Raw genomic sequence first — 21,656 nt, 5'->3', positions numbered from 1 at the left:
CTCCCCTATCAAAATCATTAAGTCTGCCCATTCCTTTCTATTAAAACCACCCCAGCTGAGGCCCTTAGCACTCCCACCTGACTTGCTGCAAGCCTCCCCACCTGAGCTGTACACCCACTGAGGGCAGGGACTACACTTCATTTTTGGAGACTTGCACAATGCTGGGCACACAGGAAGCGCTCAATAAATGCTGGGTGCCCTCCTGCCTTGGGGGCGCTTCTCCCTTCCTCTCTCCTGCACACCTCTGCTGAATCGAATTCCCGTCTCAACTCAACTCCCTTCCTCTGATTGAGAACTTTTTCCCAAAGTGTGTTCTGAGAACACAACCTCTCAGGATGCTTGGGGTAGGGCGGGGGCTGGGGGCTGTACCAAAGTACAGGATATAGTGCACAGTCTGTCTCTTGGAGGTTGACACCACCCACAGGTTCTGAAAAGTCTTGCATCAAGGAAGCCTAAATTCATTAACTTTGTTTAACCTGATGTTTTCCAAATGCAACTGACCACAAAAGCCTTTCTTTCATCAAATCGATTTAGGTCCCACAGAGCTAAGCATCCTATGGAGCATCCTTTGGGAAACACTGGCCTCCAGGATAAATCCCAAATGACTTGACAGACTCTCATTTTGTGAATGAATCCTGGGAGTTACACTGAGTGCATAACACAAATTATCCTGTCTAATCCTACCTTGGAGGCAGACATTATTTTGCATGTGAAAAGTAAAGCTCAGAGAGATGACCTTTGCCAAGGCCAAAGAGCTTGGAAGGTGCTAAAAGTCAGGACTATCTGACAGCACAGGCCATGATCTCAGTAATTATGGCACGTCAACCAAGATTCAGGAAGAATGGTTTGGAACCTGTCATGAAGGCAGTGGGAGCCCCCGAGGGTTCTTGAATGTAGAGGCAGGGCAAACAAAAGTGGGAGGCCTGGGGAGGAGAGAGTCTATCTCTGAGCATCAGCTCAGAACACAGAAGCCCCCTGAGGGCCAGGGGGAACCTGCCCAGGCCCCGCAGCCCTGTGGCAGAGGTACTCACTGGACCACTTGGTAGTAGCGCTGGAGGAAGAGGGACCAGCCCTCAGGGCTGAGGTACAGTGGCGCCTCCAGGCCCTTGTCGATGTCCATGTGAGCCAGGTTGCTAAGGTGCTCCTCACAGGCACACAAAGCCTCATCCACAAACTCTGGGGACACTGTCGCTGGCTTTTTCTCCTGTTTCTTGGGCTGCTTGTCTCCTGAAGACAGAAAGGGGCCTGTCACTATCTGACACGCAAGGCACATAACCTGACATATGCCACAGCCTCCAATGCTCTAAGGCCTGTCATTTGCCTGAGGCCCAGTATACACCTGTACCCTCTACTGTCCTGGGACCTGTCACTTACCTGAGGCTTTGTTCTAAATTCACCTGTGACCCTAGTACTCACCCTTGGCCCCACTGTTCCAGGACCTGTTATTCACTTGAGGTTCTACCCTAAATGCCCCAAAGCCTCTCAGGATATAGCCCCAGCACACACCTGTAGCCTCTCTGTTCCTGGGACCTCTGACACACATAAGGCCCTTGTGTCCCTGATACTGGCACACAACAGTCTTCTTTTCACCTGACACACCCAGGAGACAGCAATGGAGAAAACTCTTTCTGGAAGAGGCAGGAATTTTCCTCTATCCAGTAGAGCTGCCCCCTACTTTCCTGAATCCATGGCTGATAGGCCCTTGGATAATAGGATGGACACTCAGAGGTAGGAACTAAGTTCAGAGACAGAAAGGGCAGGCAATGGGTTGAGCCAACATGCAGTAAGGGATTCTCTGTGTACCCCTGCCCCCTGCCACAAGGGACAAGGGGTCCTCAGACCACATAAAAGTACATGGTTTCACTGCTTCTTCCTCATCTGAGACCTGAGCTCCCCACAGGCAGGGATGGACCATGTCTTCTTAGTCTGTCCTCTCTATACTGCTTGGTCACATGCCAGGCCCATGGGATGGCTGGATGATGCAGTGGATTAATTAACAAGTGGATCAGAAGACAGGTGGGTGATTGGGAAAGAAGAACAGATGAGTGGGTGGAGTGGAGGATACATGGATGGTGGATAGGAGAACGGAAAAGCAGGTGGGTAGATAGGTAGATGAGTTTGTGGCAGGATGGGAAGGAAGGTAGGTAGAGGAGAGGATGGATCAATAAGGAGTGTGGAGCTGAGAGAAGGTAGGTGAATGAGTAGATCAACAGTGTGGAAATGAATGATAAATGGATGGGCGGGTGAATGTGAGCTCAGTGGGTGGGGGTGGGGGACTAGACAGGTGAGTAGATGGATGGATGGACAAGTGGGTGGGTACATGTATGGATGGTGGGTGGGAAGAAGAAAGATGATGAGGAGGGGCAGATGGATGTGGCTAATACATAGATGTGTAGATGAACACATGGATGGATGGGTGGAAGGATAAATGAAACAGGTAGGGAGTGGAGGTAACCATAGTACTTACCTGGGGCCTCTTCCTCTTCTGCCTGGATAGAGAACGACTTCCATTCGGACTTCACCACCAGCTTGAGAACGTTGCGGGCAGCTGTCAGCCAGAAGTCCTCTGCTCCCGGGGCAGGGGATACCCTGCTCAGCCCCTAGGCTCAGGCCTGTTCTGGTTCCGGAACCTGATCATAACCTGCCCCATTTTGGATCCGGAACCTAACTACCTTCTGACTCTAGACTCTGGGGTTAGAACCTGGCTCCTGTTGCAGTTGTAGATCCAGGCCTAGAATCTGATGTGGCATATATACTGCCTTCAGAATCTTGCCTAGACCTGTTGTCTCATTTTCCCCTTCTGTTCCTTCCGATACACTTTTGACACTTATTCTAGCCTGAGAACCAGACCTGAGCCCAAAACCTATGTCAGATTTGGAGATGAATTTAAACCTAGCATCTAATCTGAACCCAAATTCTGACCTGAACTTGGAACATGTTCTGAAGTCGGAAACTACTCTGCCTTAGAAGTCCAAAGTCCACAGCCTTTTCTAGATTTGGAACCCAATCTACCCAGTGGAATTTGCCACAGGCCTGGAATATAGTGGACTCTAAACTCAACCAATCAACCAACTCTGAGAACCTGCTTTAGAATACAAATTAAGCTATCTGAGCTCTTCTGGAGGTCTGGGTTGACCAAGCTAGGAAGTTCATTATGGGAGTCACATTAGGGAAGATAAGGATTGGAAATGGAGAAGGAAGTCAGCTGGAGTGAATGAGAGCATCTAAAGAGAGGCCTTTTGCTCTCTAACACGAACCAGGGTTTTAGCCTGGGGGTCCAGGCATGGGGCTGGCATCTCCTTACCTATGAAGGCCTTTTTGTCATCCTCAGCACCCAGGCGGTAGCAGCGTGGAAAGAAGGAATCAGCATCAGCCTCATCAAACCACGGCAAATTCCGGAGATTGAGACACAGACCCACCTATGGAGTTAGCCACTGAGGGGGCACAGTGGGACTTTCCCAGAGCACCTCAAGGGACTTCCCACATTTGCCACATGCCCAGACAGCTCAGGGAGACCCTGCTTAAATGTTCTCAGAGCCTCTGCTGCACTTGATAGGCCTGACTCACTCATCCATTTCCTTATGTATGCCCATGCAGTTTGCTCTGCCAAGAATGCCCTATATCCTTCTTATCCATCCTTCACATTCTTTTTTTTTTTTTTTAAATTTATTTATTTTGAGAGAGAGAGAGGGAAAAAGAGAGAGCATGAGCAGGAAAGGGGCAGAGGGAGAGAGAGCAGAGCCGTCAGCACTGTGGGATCAAGCCTGAGCCAAAATGAAGAGTTGGATGCTTAACCCACTAGGCCACCTAAGTGTCCCCATCCTTTCACATTCTTAAAGACCTGCCTCCTTTAGGATATCTTCCCAGCCCGCACCAATAACATACTAGTAGGTTCTAATAATAAAGCTCTTCATTCTTGCCAGAACCCTACAAAATAGGTGGTATTGGTATTCTCAGCACCTGGGTGGCCCAGTGGGTTGGGCATCTGACTTCAGCTCAGGTCATGATCTCCCAGTTCATGGGTTTAAGCCCTGAATCTGGCTCTGTGCTGATAGCTTAGAGCCTGGAGCCTGCTTCATATTCTGTCTCCCTCTCCTTCTTCCCCTCCCCTGCTTATGTTCTCTCTCTCTCAAAAATGGATGAAGAATAAAAATTAAAATTAAAAATAAAAAAATAAACAAGAGGAAACTGAGGCTCAGAGAGGTGAAAACACTTGTTAATAAACCCAGGTAAGATCGAATGGATCCATCAGCCAGATACCCTTTGCTTAACTGGTAAGGTCTCTTGTTCACAGTCATTGGATTTGGTGTTTTCTTGGCTCCAGATGCTGTTTGGATCCCGGAATCTATCTTAGTCATTATGTGTACATTTGCGAGATATGCTGCAGGGGTTGGATTTGAACCCAGGCCTGCCTGACTCCAAATCTCACTGAACTATATTCCTCTCCACCTCCTAAGAACTCTTACTGACAAGGAAAGCAGGGAGTGGGGTTGCCAGCCCAAGGACTAGTGGGTTAGAAGCTACTATGCCCTCTCCCCTGGGGAACCCACCTTTGTGGTAAAGGAGCCAGCCCGGGCATAGTGGTTTATCATCTGATCCTTGGAGAGGATCTGACAGTCCAACACGTCCCGCCGAGTGGTCCAGATGAAATAGGGGATCTCGTTCCGAACCATGCGGGACTGGGGAGAGCAGAGGAGACGGGGGAGGCTGGTGTTTCTCAGCACAAGGCCTGAGAAACTTCTCCTCACTCTGTTGAGCCGGTGTGTGTAGGTGTGTGTGGGTGTGTGTGTATGTGTGCGTGTGTGAATGGAAGAAGAGTATGCTTCCAAGGTGGCCTTTAGCCCACACTCCATCTTGGTATAAGGTAAGAAGAGACATCTCTTCCTCTAGGGCACATACTTGTGAGCAGAAAGCAGGCTGGCTGGCAGAACTCCTTTGGTCAGGTGCCCCTAGGCAGTGACTGAGCCACACAACCGAATGCCACACCTTTGTTTTGGCCCATGGCTATCAGTGACAGGACAGTGACTCCAAGCTGATGGGCACAGAGTGTGTGACAAAGACCTTCTCAGGACTCTACCTCCTTCATCCTTCCCACAACTCTGGGAGGTAGAATTACTAATAGGCAATGACATCATGTGTCGGGCCCTGTTCTAAGTGCCTTTTTTTTTTTTTTAAGTGGTTTTCCTATCAATTCATTTAATGCTCATCAGAACCCCATGAAGTAGGTGCTATTGTTATCCCCATTTCACAGATGAGGGAACTGAGGCACAAGCAGGGTAAGTGACTTATCTAAGAGCTCACAGGCTTGAGCCACATGAAACTGCCAGTGTTCAACTTTTTCTGACATAAAAAAACGACAATTTGGTATAGTTCAGCTTAGTAAGTGGTGGTGCCAAGATTTAAAGCCAAGTGTCCTCACTTCAACACAGAGGTGTCCTCACCTCCATACCATCATATCAGCACCTTTCAGAGCTTTTTAGGCACTTCCTTCCAGCCTTCGCTTGCCAAGGGCAGAGAAAGGATGTGAAATAAGGGGGTTTTATTTGGAAGGGGGAATTACTAGGTGGGCAGGTTATGCTGGCTTATAACCTAGCAGAGTTCTAATCCCAGGCCAGCCTTGTCTGAGCCCCACTGTGTCCCTCACCACTCTGCTGGCGCATCCAGGCTTTATAGAAGCAGTTTTTACTATAGATGAGGAAACTGAAGCCCAGAGAAGGAAAGGACTTCTCTGAGGTGACCCAGCTGGACTCTACTGCTCTCCCTCTAAGTCCCTCACTGCCAGCCCCCGGGGCCCTCACCATCAGAGCATGTGTCCCATCTAGATCATCAAATTCCAGTAAATCATCAAAGTCAAACAGCTGTGGTGGCCGAAACGCCTCATCCTCGTCTTCATCCTCTGTGGATGCAGAGCCCAGGCCTGGTGAGGCCCCTGTCCCTGCTCCATAGGCCCATACCAAAGTCTCAACCCTGGGATAGAGGGAACCAAAGGAAAGGGACTCAGGAGGGGCAGCCTGTGGAAAGGGAGGGAATGGCTCACCACCCTCAGTGGTGTCACTATCACCCATTACTGAGCTATCCAGATCCTTCTGGGGTGGCGGCAGGGTGGTGCCTGAGTGATGGACCATCTTCTTCTCCACCCAGCCTCTCCAGCGCAAGAGGCACCGTATCACTGGGTAGCGGCCTTGGATCATAAAGATCTTCTTCTGCTGTAAGTTGAGAGAAGGATACTTATTCAGTGAGTAATATCCAAGTGCCAGACATATGGGATATAGTGGTGAACCAGACAGTTCTGGTTTCTGCCTTCAGGAAATGTTTATGTTCTAATAGGAGAGACAAATTATAAACACATAGAGAAATAAATATGCATAGTAACAATTATAATGGTAATAGCTAACAATTATTGAGCACCTACTATGCACTGCTTAGCTTATATGTATTATTAATAATATGTATTTTTAATAGATGCTATTATCCCCATTTAAGTGGTTATGAAACAGAGACATAGAGAGGTTGAATAGTTTGGCCACAGAGTAATTAAGTGAAAAAGCATTTAAATCCAGGTTGGCTGCTTCCCAAAACTGGATGCTCAACAGGGACCTAGAGAGACTAGAAATACATACATGGGAATGGTAAGAAGGAGTGTACAGAACTAGGCAAACGGCAGTTCAGGCAGAGGGAAAAGCATGTACAAAGGTCTTGAGGCCGAACAGAGATCAGAAGAAACTGGAAGGAAGCCAGGGAGGATAGGGTGTGGAAAATGAGGGCAGAGCTCCTAAGGAAGCAGGTAGTGGTAGCTTCATGAGACTGAGGAAGGCCTGCAGGCCTTGAACAGACTTGAATTTTATATTGAGGGTAGCATGAAGCAATAAAGGCAAAGTGAGGACATGATATGCTTGGAGGCTTTATAAGTTTGCTTGCTGCTATACAGAGAACAGATGGAGGGGAAAGGGGTAGGCAGGAGAGGGGACCAGGGAGACCAGTTAGAAGGCTGTCGTGGTTTGGGCAGGAGAAAAATCACAATAGCATTCTAGAATGAGGGTGAAGATGTGGAGAAGGTGACAGAGTGGAGACTCGCTTTGGAAATAGACATGACTGGTTTTGCTCATGGGGTTAGATGTGTAGTAGGTGAGCAGGGTGCCTGGCTGGCTCAGTCAGTACAGCACTCAACTCTTGATCTCAGGGTCGTGAGTTCCAGCCCCATGCTAGGCAGAGAGTTTACTTAAAAACAAAAACAAGAACAAAACATGGTTATCTAGATGTGTGGGTGAACAAACAGAAAGATCATATTTCTGGCTTGAGAACTCGGAGACAGGAAGACCGGAGATTAGGGAGGATGACACGTTTAGGCAGGAAAATCAAGAATATGGTTTGGGGCATGGGTTTGAAATGCTTCTAAATTCTCTCTGGGTGGACATGTCAAGTAGGGGGATGGATCTAAGGAGTGTGGAGTCAAAAGAGAGACAAGGGCATGTAGAGGGCACAGCATGTTGACCGGATCCAAAGCCAAGAAGATCAGTGTGGAGAGAGATCCAGGGAACCAGGAAAGCCCTGTAGAGCCTTCAAAGGCTGAAAATTAGCACCCAGGGAGGGAGAAAGGAAAACTAGGGGTGTGCAGACAGCCAAGGGAGAAGGGTATGTGGGGCAGGAGTGTAGAGTGACACAAGGTACCAGACCAAGATTAAGACAGAAAGGGGGCTGCTGGATTTGGCTCCTTGGAGGTCAGAGTGACTGGGATGGATGGGAGTGGGTTAAGGCTAGAAACCAGAGGGCTAAGAGCTGAGTGGTGAATCCCAGGTAAATAAGTTAGACAATTCCACAAAGAAGGGGTACTGAAGAATTGGGAATATTTTAAGATGGGTGTGGGATCAAGGTTTTTGGTTTTGTTCGTTTCTTTTTAAAGAATGAAGGAATACAGTTCGGAGAGGCAGATTAAGCCATTCTCAGGGCCCTTTCTAGGCACCCCCCATCCCCCTCCGACCTTGACAGCTCTCTCCACGTGGATCCTGGCGTTTCTGAGCCGGCCCATGTGGTGAGACGCCTTGGAGAATCCTCGCCAGAGGACAAGGGAACCTGCAGAAAGATGCGGAGTGGGCATGGGGCAGCCTGGGAGCTCGGCCTAGTGTCTCTCCGGGCCTCCCGACTCCCACACTCCTTTCTCCACCCTTCATCCGTATACCCACACTCCGCACTTCTCCCGACCCCTCATTCCCCCCACCCCAAATCGTCTCGTCCTCTCCACCACCTCCGACCAGGATGGGCAGGCCGCAACGGGCCTCATCCTCCTGTGACTGGGCATCATCCAGGGCCGAGGTGTGCGGGGACCTGAAACGGCAGAGATCCGCGGTGCTCTGCGCGTGGATGCCGTAGGCCGGCAACTCGAACGCGCGGCTTAGGCCGCGCGCAGCGGCGGGCCTCCCGGCCCCGCGTTTGCGGCCTGCGCGAGTCCCCTCGGGACGGGCGGAGGCAGGCCCAGGTCCCGGCAGCTTCTCGGGAGGCTGGAACTCGGTGTGGTGCGCACACAGCCATGGGGCGTAGGTTCTGGTGCGTGACTCCGTAGGCTGCGGCTTCCGCCGCCAGCTGCACACCGGGCCGCCCTCCCGGCAGAACCAGGCAGCAGAACCCCGTGGCGCGGCCCCCAGCTCCCCCACGCTCAGAAGCAGGGAGGCGCCGGGGCCCTGCATGCGCCGCTCACGGCAAGCGCTGTCCCGGCGCTCGAGAGCCCGCCTCCCCTCTGCACACCGCCTCTACTCAGGGGAGGGCCCAGCGGAGGCTGGAGAGAAGCCCTCAGTTCCGAGGCCCCGCCCTCTGTTTGCTGTCGCCCTGGAAACCATTCCCCGGGCACAATCAGGGCTCAGGTAGAGGGTTGCGGACTCCCTCCAGCGGGCTAAAATCCGGACCTCACCGAAGGTGGAAGCACAGAGCACCGCACTGCCAGTTAACTTCAGGGTCATGGTTCCTGTGGTTTGGGTCATTCCACAGTATTTATAGACAGCAACCGTGATAGGCAGGCAGCAAGCTAGGTGCTGGAGACTGGAAGAAGAAACTAGAGGTGACCCCTGACCTCATGGGGGTTACAGCCCAGTGGAGGGAAAACAAAATAGCAAGCAACAAAGAAATAAAACAGCTGTAGGTATGATAAGGGCAATCAACAAGCAGTAAACTGAAACCAGGAAGGGGATAAAGTTTAGAGAAGGCAAAGATGTCCTCTCTGAAGAGGTGACATTTAAGCTGAAGACTACACAACGCAAAGGAGGTCAGGAGTTGGCTAGGGAAGAGAAAAGGAATAGTATTCCAGGGAGAGGAAAGTCTCAGCAACAGCCCTGAGGAGGGTAAGAACCTTCCCTGGGAACTAAAAGGCAACCAGTGTGGCTGGAGCCTAGTGAAACTGGATCAGATCTACAGAGCAAGGCGAATGGGCCTAGGGTAAGGTCCTTGGGGATTGATCTGAAAGCCAGGGCAGTATATGGGGGAAACAATGGGAAAGTACAGAGTGCAGCACAATCTCCCCCTTGCCCCCACCCCACACCACCAACTCAGAAATAGGAAAACAGATTATTGTTTGAGTCAACCACAGAAAAAATGTAACAGCCACAGCCCTCCAGACTGCAGACTTAACCTTTTTGGAGGTTGTGGCAAAGTATGATCTTCCAAGGTCACAGGTGACATAAATAAGGCTCCAAAATGTTAATTCGCCTAAAATCACACAGGACAGCCAGCAATGGAACTCAGGTCTGACTCCAAAACCCCACTCTTATTTAACATAAGTACACATTATCACTCAGATGGGTTACCTATTAGGCACAAAAGTACCAAAGGAGCAATTTGAGGTACAAACTCCAGCAGTGCTCATTCAAGCAGAGTCCAAGTAAGAGTACTCGGGTCTAAGAACCCAGCTTTGTTAACTACGGGGTAGATCTGCCAATACAATGAAGGTGGATCCTCAACCTCACTGTCCAGCCAACCTCAACCTGAGATCACTCTTCCCAACCTCCCTTGGAGACTGGGCTTCCCAAAAGGAATGCTCCCAGAAGGTGGCAGGCTGTTGGCAACCATCCAGTCTGTTCTTTCTCCTCAGCCTCAAACCTGGTTTTAGGGGCTCTGGACCCTGGGAGATAGATCTGTGAGAAATGGCTGGCTCACCTTGGCAATGCTGTCCTGTGAGGGTTGTGTGAGCAGCTGCCATACTCTAGTGAAAATCCAGCTTCACCATGAGCATCTTTAACATTTACTGCAAAGCTAGAACATAGCCATGTTCCCCAGAGGAGGGCACACCTAATTCTGTAAGGCAGCAGTTGGGGAGGTCACAGAGGTAATGTCATAAAAGGGATGATAGCTGTTCAGGTTACTCCCACCTCTATCCCTCTTCCCTTTAACATTACCTCGAGACTTCTTTGGTGATTTGGAAGAAACTCTTTTGAAAGCTCAGCTCAAAGGCTAACCCTTCTGAAACTTTTCCCAAACCCCCTCCCCTCCCATAAATACACCCACTATAGACTGCCAGATTTGTTTGTGAATATGAAAACACTTCAATACACCAATTTACACACTTAGTTTTCACTACCCATCCCCCAACTCTCTCGAACAGGCATAAGGTCTCTCCCCCACCACCTCCATGCCTAGCACAATGAAAATTATCAGTTTAGATACTGTGCTGGTGGAATGATCAGCTATCATTTATTTAGTGCCTATTTGAAAAGTACTGTGTCAGATTGTTTACATTATCTCCACTTTATAAAGAAACTGAAGCACAGAATAAATAGAACTCACACAAATTCAGTCTTGAGAGTCAGGACTCAAACACAAGTGTTTGTTGTTGTTTCTTAACTTCAAGCAGTCACCAAAGTCTAGTGCTGTCCGATAGAACTTTCTCCAACAATGGAAATGTCACGCATGTACTCTCTGACATGGTAGGAAGTAGTCGTTTGTAGTTATTGAGCCCCTGAAATGTCTCTGGTGGGACTGAGGAAGTGAATTTTAAGCTTTACCTAATTGTAGTAAGTTAAACAGCCACACGTGGCTAGTGATTACAGATAGAGGTAGAAGCCTTGGATTTGAAGTCTACCCTCTTGCTCACTAGCTGGGAGATTTGGGCAAGCTGCTACATCTCAAGGAACCTTGGTTTCCTTAGTCATAAAATGGAATTATTATCTCTCTGAGGTTACCTTTTAGCCCAACTGAGCTCTTTATATGAAAAGGACCAAAGCTCTGTATAGGCAGAGAGCAGTTTCAGAAATGAGTGGTGCTTGGACTATAATGGGGTCTCTGGGTGGGGGCCCTTGGCACAACATAATGTCAGCCAATCAGGAGACTACCTCTGATGGGGACCCCCAGGCCTAAGTACCAGCTATGTGGTCTTGGGAAGAAAATGCCCCACCTCCCCTCCTTTCATACACACAGTGCACAGACCTCATGCAGCCCCAAAGGGGCAAGAAGAGACTTTAATCAGGGGAGCAGGGGGGATCCACCAGAATAAGAAAAGGTACAGCGAGCGTGGGAGCAGAGGAGCCAGAGCAGGCAGGAAAGCCCCAGCTCAGGAAGCTCTGGACGACTCACCTCTCCACCTCTAGCACAGGCACTGCACTGACAGACAAGGCGAAACAGTGGCCCCTCTCAACTGGGAGGGCACAAAGTGGCCCCTACGGCCAGAGGTACCTGGCTTTCAGGGTCCAGCTCCTGGACATGGCTGGTGGCCACCAGTTCAGCCCTTGTCCTCAACCAGTGCTGGGTGGCCATTTTCAGGTAGAGCTCAGAAAGCTGGCAGAGGGTCCCCACAACTTCTACTGGGACCAAGGAGGCTCAGGAATAAGACAGCAAGGGAAAAGAACTGGAGTCTGAAACCTTCCTCCTTCCCTCCCTCCCTCCCCACCTGGGGCTTGGGGAGGGGGTAATTGGGAGAGGGAGACAATAGTCGCCTTCTGGCTCCAGGCCCGCCCAGACCCACAGCGACCAATATGGTACAATCACTGGGACCAGTCACAGCCACTGGAGGTGGAGGTTGTTTAAAAAAAAAAAAAAAAAAAAAAAGACAAAAAGGTTTCAGTCTCCTACAAGCACAGAATTTAAGTTTCAAGACGTTAAAAAAAATCTGTCCCAGCCCAGGGGACTGAACATCAGAAGCCAGCCTGACCAGGCACCTGTGGCCTTGGGGCAGGTCCACTGCTGCTTTGTTGCCCAGCTAGCAAGCACACCACCCACCTCCCGCATCTAATGCCCACCCCGACCCAGCTCCCCCGCTCTGCCGCTGCTGCTTGCTGCTGCTGCCTCCGCCGCCGCTCTAGGGAGTAACTCCAGGATGCCTTTGCAGAGACACGGGGGAGTCTGAGGGGGAAGGCCTCAAGATCCAGCCAGATGGTTTAAAACTGTCAAGAGAACCAAGAGGCAGTGAATGGTGGTTATTACAGTATGTATCTTGGCAGGCCTGCTCTGGGGAGGTGGGCTGATCTGAGAGCTGCCACTGTGCTCAGATTTCTGGGGGAAAGGGCTGGGTCCCAGGACACCTTGGGGGCATGCTCTAATTCAGTCAGCCTTCAGCAGTGACCTTCAGGGCACTAGCCTTAAACCCAGCACTAAACACGGCAGAGAAATTAAGGGTGAGGTGGGCTTTTCCCCAGCTCCCCTTAGCCCTGTCATGGAGGTTGCTATAAAGCTGTCACAGTGCCTCACTTGGTGAACTGAGGTTGCCTTCTTTAAGAGGCCTAAATGCAAGCACTTGAGGACTCAGAGGGCCAGAAGAGCAGAGTAGAAGGACCCAGGATCTGGTACTTAGTGCCAAGCTCTGGGTGGATCTCCAACCATAACAGGCCCTTGAAATGTTTTCTGACCTCAGGTATCCTTCATGGTACCCAGAACGGCCCTGGACATTTTACAGACCAGAAGCTGTGGTCCAATTGGCCCACAAACTGAACCCAGCCCAATAATGAGCAATGTCTGGCCCATGAAGTATTTTTAAAAGATAGGAATTAGTTTACAACCTTGAAAATATGCAAGATGTTGCATACAAATCCAGACTTGGGGATTCTTTTGACAAGCTAGAAGATGAAACCATAATGAACAGGAGCTCTGTGGTAGTGGTCCTCTTCAGATGAGACATATGCTTACCAGGTTCCCAATAGCCCACTTCACTCACACACATTATTACCTGCCTGACCCCTGCATGCACTTGAGTATGTGACCCCTGCCAAGTGCCATGGTACTATCTTTGATTTTTGAATCTGAAAACCAAGCTCCAAGTCCTGGTTTCTCGTCTTACTAGCTGAGGGTCCTGGATAGGTGATTTGACTTCCAAAGCCCAGTTCACTCATCTATAAAATAGGGATGACACCTGACTCAAAGACTGTTTCAGGGATTAAACAACAGAAATCCAATTATTATGATTAAATGACTCTTGAATGAATAAGCCAAATAATAAATCGGGACAAGAACTATTTTCTTTCGTAGTTGAACCTAAAGGCCTCCTGGTGCATTTGCCATAAAACTCTGGTGCTACAATACTTGGAAAGCTTACTATGAACCAGGTGATCTGCTCTGTATATACTTCCTCATTTAATGCTCAACCATACTGAAAAGTACGTATTAACAGTCTCATTTCACAGCTGAGGAAACTGAGGCTTTGTTGAGAGGTTCAGGAACATGCCCAAGTAGGCAGCAAGGCCGGACTCACACAAAGTCTGTGTGATCTGAACAAGCACACTGCTCTGCATGCACAGGGCAGCTACTTTGTACACTGGCTGCCCTCCGTATAAGTAAAGCCCAGGGGAAGCAGGCGTAATTTCCATTTTTAGGAATCTGAATTCCTTCTGGGCTGGATCTGTATGCACTGCTAGGAGTAAACACTTAACCTACCATCTAGGGATCATAGTTGACTCTGAGCAGAACATGTCAACAAACCAAAGACTGGTTGGAAGAAGAAAAAAAAAGACAGGATATCTTGAATATCTAAATTAGAGCAACTGTGTCATCAGCTCATCAGTGTAAACAATTCCTCCTCTTCAGAGGACTGCTGTCCTTTTAGTTAGGAAGACACAAACAAATGAAAGAGAGATCTGGAGGACTGAAGCCATGAAAGTAATCATGACTATAAGCCTGAGAAACAGACACTGAAGGAAAATATTTAAGTCTGTCTGAGAAGTGGAATTACACTATGATGAACTGCCCTATATTCCTGGAAAATTCCCATGTGGATTTAACTTGCCTCACTTGGGGTTTGAACTAGATACAGAGAAGAACTGTGTACATTTTGAGATGTACAAAGGAGTGTCTAAGTCTCCATGAGAGACTAAGAGAGGTGTCCTGGAGACACTCAAATACAGAAAATGCCCTGCAGCTCACAAAGATGACCCTCAGGTCCTCCAGCCCCAAGGCACCTGGCTGACGTGCCACCCACCAGAAGGTCCTAGAGGCCTCAGGAAATACAAACTGCTGGTACCACTTTACCGCCAGATTCTAAGTTCTCAACCCATGGCACCTCCTTCCTCTTGTAGGGACACCAGTAAGTCCTCCCACTTACATTCTTGAGGAACTCCTCAGCCACGATGCGTGCACGAGCATTGACTGACAGCTTCATCTCACTGATTTCCTTGTCGATCTCTTCCATGAAGTGGATCACAAAGTCCACCAACTTGTGTTTGTACATCTGCTCTGTGTGGAAGTTGGTGATCAGAAAACTGATGTCATATCCCTGGGGAAGGAAGACAGTAGGAAGGAGGAAGAGAAAAAACAGGAGAGAATTAGCTTTCCAGGGCACTTAGTTGACCATGTCCTCTAAGGTCACTCAGCTATATGCTTCCTACTGGCTGCGATCTTCTCCCAAGTCACATGTCCTTCAGGCAGCAGCCCACCTGCTCTGCTAGGGTATCTATGCTGGGTCCAAGGAACGGACCCCAGGTGAGAATTTTGTGTAAGGCACCCCTGGAAAGCTGTTTGTGATACAAACAGCTGCATGCAGAATGAGTCACGGGAGAATGAAGGAACTTGAAATCTTCTAACAGAAGAATCTAATCAACCAGAGAGAAGAGACACTATGGGATAAGGATGGGATTGGTTGTGTGTGGAGGAGCAATCTTATTTGTTCTGGGTGGCCACAGAGGTTAGATCTAGGAGCAGGAAGAGAGATTTTATTTTTTTTATTTTTATTTTTATTTATTTTTTTAGGAAGAGAGATTTTAGCTCAGGATGAGGACGAGGTTGGCCAACACATCTGATGGTACATGTGGCTCTGCATGGTAGCTACTCAGTCACTGGGGTTATTTTAAGTTGATTTGGCAGAGAATCTGTGGAAAGTACTCAAGTACAAAGTCAAGCAACAACTGAGCCAATGTCAACTGTGGCCTTGAGAGACAATGATTTAGTGGTGGCAGAGCTCAGAAAGGATTTGATTTATCGTGCCCTTTCTGCCATTAAGGCTCTAGGAAGATGAGCAATGCATCTCATATTTTTTGCCTTTCCCATGGTTGAGGTGGGCCCAACTTCTCTTAAGCTTCTAATCCCTCTTACTCCCACTCCAGCCAAAATGAAGGCCCACTCTCAACTCAGGGAGCGGTTGTCCTACAGTTGGAGAAGCAATCCAGGTTCTGTGAACAATCCCTGGCCAGTGACAGCAGACTTGGTGGAAGAACCTTGGGTATTATGAACATGTGGGTCATATAGTCTCACCTCCACTGGCTTCCTTCGAAGGATAAAGAAGTTCTCTGCTCGCATCATCATGAAGCGCATGAACTTATGGCATAAAATCTTCTCGATCTCATCAGCCTAGTAAGAGTGAAGGATAAACAGGTCTCCCTAAATCTGACATCTTAGGCTAACAGAAACCTGTAGCCCTGATCTTCTGACCTCAATTTCTCCTAGGCTTGCTGCAAGCAGTGGGGTTTGCCATTGGGAGCAAACACTGCCTGAATTGTGGGGCACCTGGTTGCCAACTGAATGTCTATTACATTAGAGCGTCTTCAACTTAACAGGGCATTATCACAGTCTCACTTTCGCCCATTCCAGAGAGGTAATTCTGGCAAACCCGAGGTTTTTATCCGCTCCTTCCAGAATTCATACCTACATTCTGAGCAGCCTCTTCCTCACCTGCCCATTTCACCAGTGCTGCATTTTCCAAAGTCTATGACATATACCATGTGGGGCTATCAGAAATAAATTTAGGTGATCTCCACTTTAACAGCAATGAACATCAAAAACTCCCCAAAGTTTTTCTCTGCTGAATTCTCATTATTTCTAATGGAAGAATTTTGCAACTAGGTGCTGGTATGCCCTGAACACCTCCCAACACTTGTTAATCTCCCTTTTTAACAGAGCAGGCCCCCAAGGACAGAGTTTTCTGTAGGTAACAGTATCTAGTCTAAATAACAGCTTTGTTTTCTTTCAATGAACTTATTTTTTTGGAGTTCCCTCTACTTGTCAAGTGATGTTGCTTTTCTCCTACAGCACGAAGTTTCGTTTTCAAACAAATTTAAATAAAGAAAAGTAAGTCAATTTAAGGAAATCCATTAAACAAATAACTGGCCGGATGATACATATATATGGCAATAATTATAAGGGTGATAGGAATATCACACACTTGTGAAACATCACCTGAGAAAACGTAAGAAATTACACTTTGTTCTTTATCCTAAATCTCTTTTTCAGAGGTTATAGCTATTAAATTGATACTGGTACTATTTATTTTTCTGAACTGGACTTATTCTCCCTTTCTTATAAATGATTCTTGACTTCACACTAAACTGTCAATGGCCTCGGCTGCTATGTTTCCTGACTTATAATCCAGAGCAAGGCCTAGAAGACAGGGTTGCTCTGTCTACTCTACTGACCTGCTGAATTTGGCAAATCATTCCCTAGGTACAGTCAAGAAAATAGAGCCTGGGTTTCTTTTCACCTTGAATCTAGCACAGCTCTCTCAGATGAGGATCCCTGGCCTCCTGAGGAGGCAGGGGCTCAGTGGTGAGCTCACCTGTTTCACAGCAATGCTGACCCGGACAGAGTTGATGGAGCCCTCAATCAGAACCTTTTCCTTCTCATTCCTGCTGATGGTCACAGGTTGCAATAGGAGCTCTTTGCTACTCCTGAAACACAATGTCACAGGCCTCTGTACTATAGAGGAACAGAATGCTCAGGGAGACCCCACAGCAGGACCTGGAATCTCTATCTGAGACCATAGAGTCCAAGGAAGAGGAGACTCACAAGTAGGGGTGCTCCAAGATGGGGGCCAGCGAGCGTGTTCTCCAACAGAAGGAGCAAGGCTCTGGAGTCAGGGCGAAAAGGTTTTGAAATCCAGTCTCCTCTGTTACTTTCCTTGGACAAGTTACCCTGTTGGAATCTCAATTTCCTCATCTGTAAATGACTGATTCCTATTTCACTGGCGAGGATTGAGAGAGATCAAAAAGGGTCAATTGTCTAACAGAGTGCGGGGCACATGGTAGGAGCTTTACAAATGACAGCTCTTATTTTAATAACTACAGGCAAACCCATACACCATTTAGGGAATGAGAAGAGAGAGGCTGCCTTAGGGATAAAAGGGCAAGCTAAAAACAAAACACAGTTTGGTCTCCTTTAATTATCAATTCACGAATGATTCACTTATTTGGCATCAAGACCCCTCTCAGCTCAGTTCCCATTTTGATGCCTCTGAATCTACAGTTATGTGTACTGGCAATTAAAATGCCTAGTGGAAAACGTATGTTAAGTAAAACAACATGACACATGCTAACATCTTTTCAGTATTTTTAAATTCAAGTCATTTCAACTTGGTGTGGTAACACTGCTTATCTCAGTTATGTATGTCTCAGATTAAACTTTAAAGGGAAACAGAATATTTAACAAAACATATATCAGATAAGAGAAAATAACCCAAAATACGGAATATCTGAAATAAATGATGAGTCCAGGGAGGCAGGGAAACACAGCCCTTGAACTTTAAATTACAAAAGAATGGAGATGGGATCTTGGATAACAAAATTCTCCACCCTCTCCTTAAACTGGGTTCAGTAATGCCACAGGAGATACTTGACCAACAGCCCCACTCTGAGAACTCACACCTTGTGCCAAGCAATCTTGGTTCCAGAGGAGTTTCTCCCCTGGGTTTTGTCCTGCCAACCCACTGACCCTATTTTCCGAACTGTGAATTGGGAACGATTGTTCATCTGGCAACAAGACAAAATAAGTGAACTGCAGAAGTGTAGCTGTCTCCAACTCCAGGATGCGACTTTGTGGTAGCCTCCAGACAACTGCCATCTCTGGGGCTGAGCCCATCATCCCCACCCTGACCTTTCTCTGCCCTACCTGACTTCCACCTCGGGCTTGTTGTGTCGTTCCACAACCTGGGAGGAGAAATTCTCCAGGCAGAGGGCAGCCTGCAGCGTGGCCCGCACGGCACTCAGGTAGGGGCGGAGAGTGGCAGTCTGTAAGAAAAAACCAAAGGGAGGATCAGAGTCTGTCTCTGCAAACCCACTGCCCACTGCCACCGCCCCCCCCCCCCCGCCCCACACTAGCTACAAAGGAGCCAGACGGTACTGACAGTACCTGCCTTTCAGACCACATGAACCAAACAGAGTAAGCCTTCAAGGTGCATTTCATTCTAAGTCTAGAGCAGTGGTTCTCAACAGGGAACCATTTTTCTTGCCAGGAGACATTCAGCAATGTCAGGACATTTTTCACTGACAGGACTGGGGGTGGAGTGGGAGAGCTACTGGCAATGAGTGGAGACCAGGCATACTGCTAAACATCCTACAATGCACAAAAAAGAATTATTCAACTCCAAACAGTGCTGAGGTTGAGAAACTCTGGTCGAGAGGCATGCAGGTGAAGGACTATTCTCAATCTGTCTTTTGAGCCAACAATGGATGTTTACTGTGTGCCAGGCACTGATCCAGATGCTAAGAATTTAAAGACCACCTCTACCTTTAAGGGTGGGGGGAAAAAATAAAACATAAAGACAATCTCTACCTTTAAATAGCTCCACTGGGTAGGAGACAGAAAAAGTGACTATGATATAAAGGAGGATGAAATGTGACATAATTAGACTTACAAATTACATTTCCAGAAGAAACTGGTTTGGAGGTGAAGATGAAAATAGGATTAGAATGATTTTACAACAAGGAAAAGTATACTAAGGACATTCCCAGTAGAGGGATCAGCTTCTACCTACACTGGCCTATCTTCAGTTTCTTGTATTAACTAAGTTCTTTCTCACCTCAGGGCTTTACACAGGCTGATCCATCTACCTGCAGGCTTTTTTTCCCCTCTCGACCTAAGTCAGCCCTTAGATCTTGGCTTATTTAGGGAAGGCCTCTTCCTTCTTTACAGAGGCCTTTCTTGACTTCCCCCTTGATAGCATTTATTATAATCTACAATGACACATCTTTTATATTTATTTAATAAGGTGATTTCTTCTTCACTAGACTTTAAGCTTCCTGGTCTCCTTTACTGAAATCTATATTCCTTGCACCTTGCTCAGTACCTAACAAATGCAGTGTCTTACTCCTTTTCTAAACAATATTATGGAAATAGCATAAACAAGGTTAAAATAACACAAAAGGACATTAAGAGTTCCAGAAGTAGCGATGAGTACAGTGTTGTTGTATACAGGAAGCATTTTTTTCCTTTTTAACTAAGTAGGCTTTAGGCCCAGCATGAAGCCCAACGTGGTGCTTGAACTTACAACCCTAAGATCAAGACCTAAGCTGAGATCAAGAGATGCTTAACCTACTAAATCACCCAGGTGCCCCTAGGGGAAGCATTTTAGGTTCAGCAGATGAGGCTGCAATGGTAGCCTAGAGATTCATGGCTAATTTCAAATGCCAGACTGTTAAGCTTAGCCTTTCTTTTAGGTAGTAAGGAACTGTTGGGGCTTTCTGAGGAGGAAGTTACATGACTACAGTTGCATGGGGGCTCTGCAGAGAATGGACTGGAGAGGGAAGTGAGACAAAAGGCAAAGAGGGTTATTCAAGGAGCAGTGATGAGAACCTGGACTGGGGCGGTGGACAGGACAAGCAGAGAGTCCTCACAAGAGTTGGACTGACATAAGATGTAGAGGATAATGGAATCAAAAAGCACCTCCCACCAAACCATGGTTCACCCATTTGATGAAACACTACTCAGCAATAAATAGTATAGGAAAAATTCCTGATACACACAACATAGATGAATCTCAAGTGCACTATGTTAAGAAACCACATTAAAAAGCCCACACACTGAAGAATTCCTTTTATATGACAATATGGAAAAGGAATACTATAGGAGAAAAAAAAATCAGTGCTGGAATGAGAAGATAGGACTGATTAACAGAGGGACGTGAGGGAGTTTTTTGAGGAAACATTCTGCTGTCTTGATCGCAGTACTTACATGATCGTGTTTGTCAAAAGTGATAAATCTAAAAAGGATAATTTTTAAGGGGCAAGCCTCATGACACCTGCCCTTATACAAATAAAATGCATTCTCATGTAATAACTCAATAAAGCTGACTTTGAGAAAATCCAGGTTTCTAGCTGAGGTAAGAAGACACAAAGCCACAGCACCACAGAAAGAAAAGCAAGTTTAGGAGAAAAAATGGGCCTTGATCTGGAGGTCTACTATGAACGTGTTATCAAGATTTCCAGGCAAACCTTAAAAGAGAGCGAGGCAGACAGATTCAAGAGTCACCAGAACACACAAGGTCACCAAAGCCAAGAAACTAGATAGGTACCACTAGGACAAATGTAAAGAGGAAGGTGGTGAGCCAGTCTCAACTCCCAGGAACACCCACATTTATCAAAGGGGAGGATTTCCAGGAAGGGAGGGATCAGTAGTATCAGAGCTCACGGACTACGGTAAGGCTAACACGGGTTGAGTTCTGACCAGGAAGAGGTCTGGGTGGCGACAGCATAAGAGATACTGCGGTGAGGTAGAAGCAAAGCAGGGGATAAGGAGAAGAGTGGGATACGGAAGTGTAGACACTTCCTTTGAGAAACTGTGGGTCAAGCAGGCAGGAGAGAGCAGGACAGTGTATTTAGTGAAGTTCTATTCTAGGTGAGGAGGTGACCCTACTCTATGCCTCAGCTCCCCTACTGTGGGCAATGAGGCCTACTACGTGTCTTCGAGGCGCTATCACCAGCCCCACTTCCGGCGTCCTCCATGCCTCACAATTCCCCACCTGCATCAAAAGCCAGACCATGAAGCTGTAAGGCCTGCTTCTTACGAGAGCGTCCCCCGCTCGCCCCTTCCTCACTTTGGCTCCCGCCCCGCCCTCTTTCTCCCAGCCTCATCGCGCCCCCACACCCCACAGCATCCCTCGGCCCCGGGCCTCTCCGTTGCAAAGCCGCATCTCCCCCAGACCCAGAGCTTTGAGGCAAAACAGCGGGGGTCCCTGGCCCGGGGCCCGGCTCTCTCACCATCGCGGGCGCTGGCTGGGCCGGAAAGCGGAAGTGCGGAAGTGGCCAGCCCCGCGACGCCAGCCCTTTCGCGAGAAGCGCAGCCTCAGTCTCCGCCCGGACTTCCGGAAGGTACCATCTATGCTCCGAGCGGAGAAGGGGGAGCCTAGGAGCACTTGGTCCTTTTGAAGTTTCTCCGCTAGGACTGCCTCGGTATTTTTAGACTCCCGAAGCTTTAGATCAATACTCAAGCCTATCCCGTTATGAGTGTAGCTCTCGCTTGTGACTTTGGCCTTCTTGTCGTCTTTGCTGTCT

At 48.0% G+C, this 21,656-nt stretch overlaps 2 protein-coding genes across 14 annotated transcripts in view; both read right to left on the bottom strand.

Moving 5' to 3' along the window:
- TTLL3 (tubulin tyrosine ligase like 3) overlaps positions 1 to 14,594 on the bottom strand; it is a 28,692-nt gene extending 14,098 nt beyond the window's left edge. For 3 of the 13 annotated variants that reach the window (XM_049640961.1, XM_049640967.1, XM_049640971.1), the window contains exons 1-7: positions 8,243 to 10,549; positions 7,979 to 8,070; positions 5,799 to 6,206; positions 4,551 to 4,679; positions 3,305 to 3,419; positions 2,468 to 2,566; positions 1,032 to 1,227 (exon numbers count right to left, since the gene is read on the bottom strand). In XM_049640961.1, the coding sequence (XP_049496918.1) occupies positions 1,032 to 1,227; positions 2,468 to 2,566; positions 3,305 to 3,419; positions 4,551 to 4,679; positions 5,799 to 6,206; positions 7,979 to 8,070; positions 8,243 to 8,681 (1,478 nt within the window). In that variant the 5' untranslated portion in view covers positions 8,682 to 10,549. Of the gene's footprint in view, positions 1 to 1,031; positions 1,228 to 2,467; positions 2,567 to 3,304; positions 3,420 to 4,550; positions 4,680 to 5,798; positions 6,207 to 7,978; positions 8,071 to 8,215; positions 10,550 to 14,506 lie in introns of those variants that run through there. The other 10 variants (XM_049640964.1, XM_049640974.1, XM_049640972.1 and 7 more) reach the window with 9 other exon arrangements.
- On the bottom strand, positions 12,005 to 21,466 carry ARPC4 (actin related protein 2/3 complex subunit 4). The gene is made up of 6 exons (XM_049640979.1): positions 21,363 to 21,466; positions 18,277 to 18,395; positions 16,949 to 17,060; positions 15,652 to 15,747; positions 14,507 to 14,677; positions 12,005 to 12,359 (listed from the first exon to the last, which is right to left on the bottom strand). Exons 1-6 carry the CDS (start codon positions 21,363 to 21,365, stop codon positions 12,354 to 12,356), a joined length of 507 nt encoding a protein of 168 aa, XP_049496936.1. The 5' UTR covers positions 21,366 to 21,466; the 3' UTR covers positions 12,005 to 12,353.
- Positions 21,467 to 21,656: the final 190 nt, after the last annotated feature.

This window comes from Panthera uncia, chromosome A2, assembly GCF_023721935.1.
Source record: "Panthera uncia isolate 11264 chromosome A2, Puncia_PCG_1.0, whole genome shotgun sequence".
Lineage (NCBI taxonomy): Eukaryota > Metazoa > Chordata > Mammalia > Carnivora > Felidae > Panthera > Panthera uncia.
This window is presented reverse-complemented; position numbering and strand designations above follow the sequence as displayed.

What these genes read in the sequence shown, in the direction of transcription:
- ARPC4 (XM_049640979.1), bottom strand. An exon ending in AAGCCCGAGGTGGAAGTCAG is followed by an intron (nt 17,061 to 18,276) that starts GTAGGGCAGAGA and finishes ATTGTGTTTCAG; the next exon opens with GAGTAGCAAAGAGCTCCTAT. An exon ending in TTCGAAGGAAGCCAGTGGAG is followed by an intron (nt 14,678 to 15,651) that starts GTGAGACTATAT and finishes TTCCTTCCCCAG; the next exon opens with GGATATGACATCAGTTTTCT.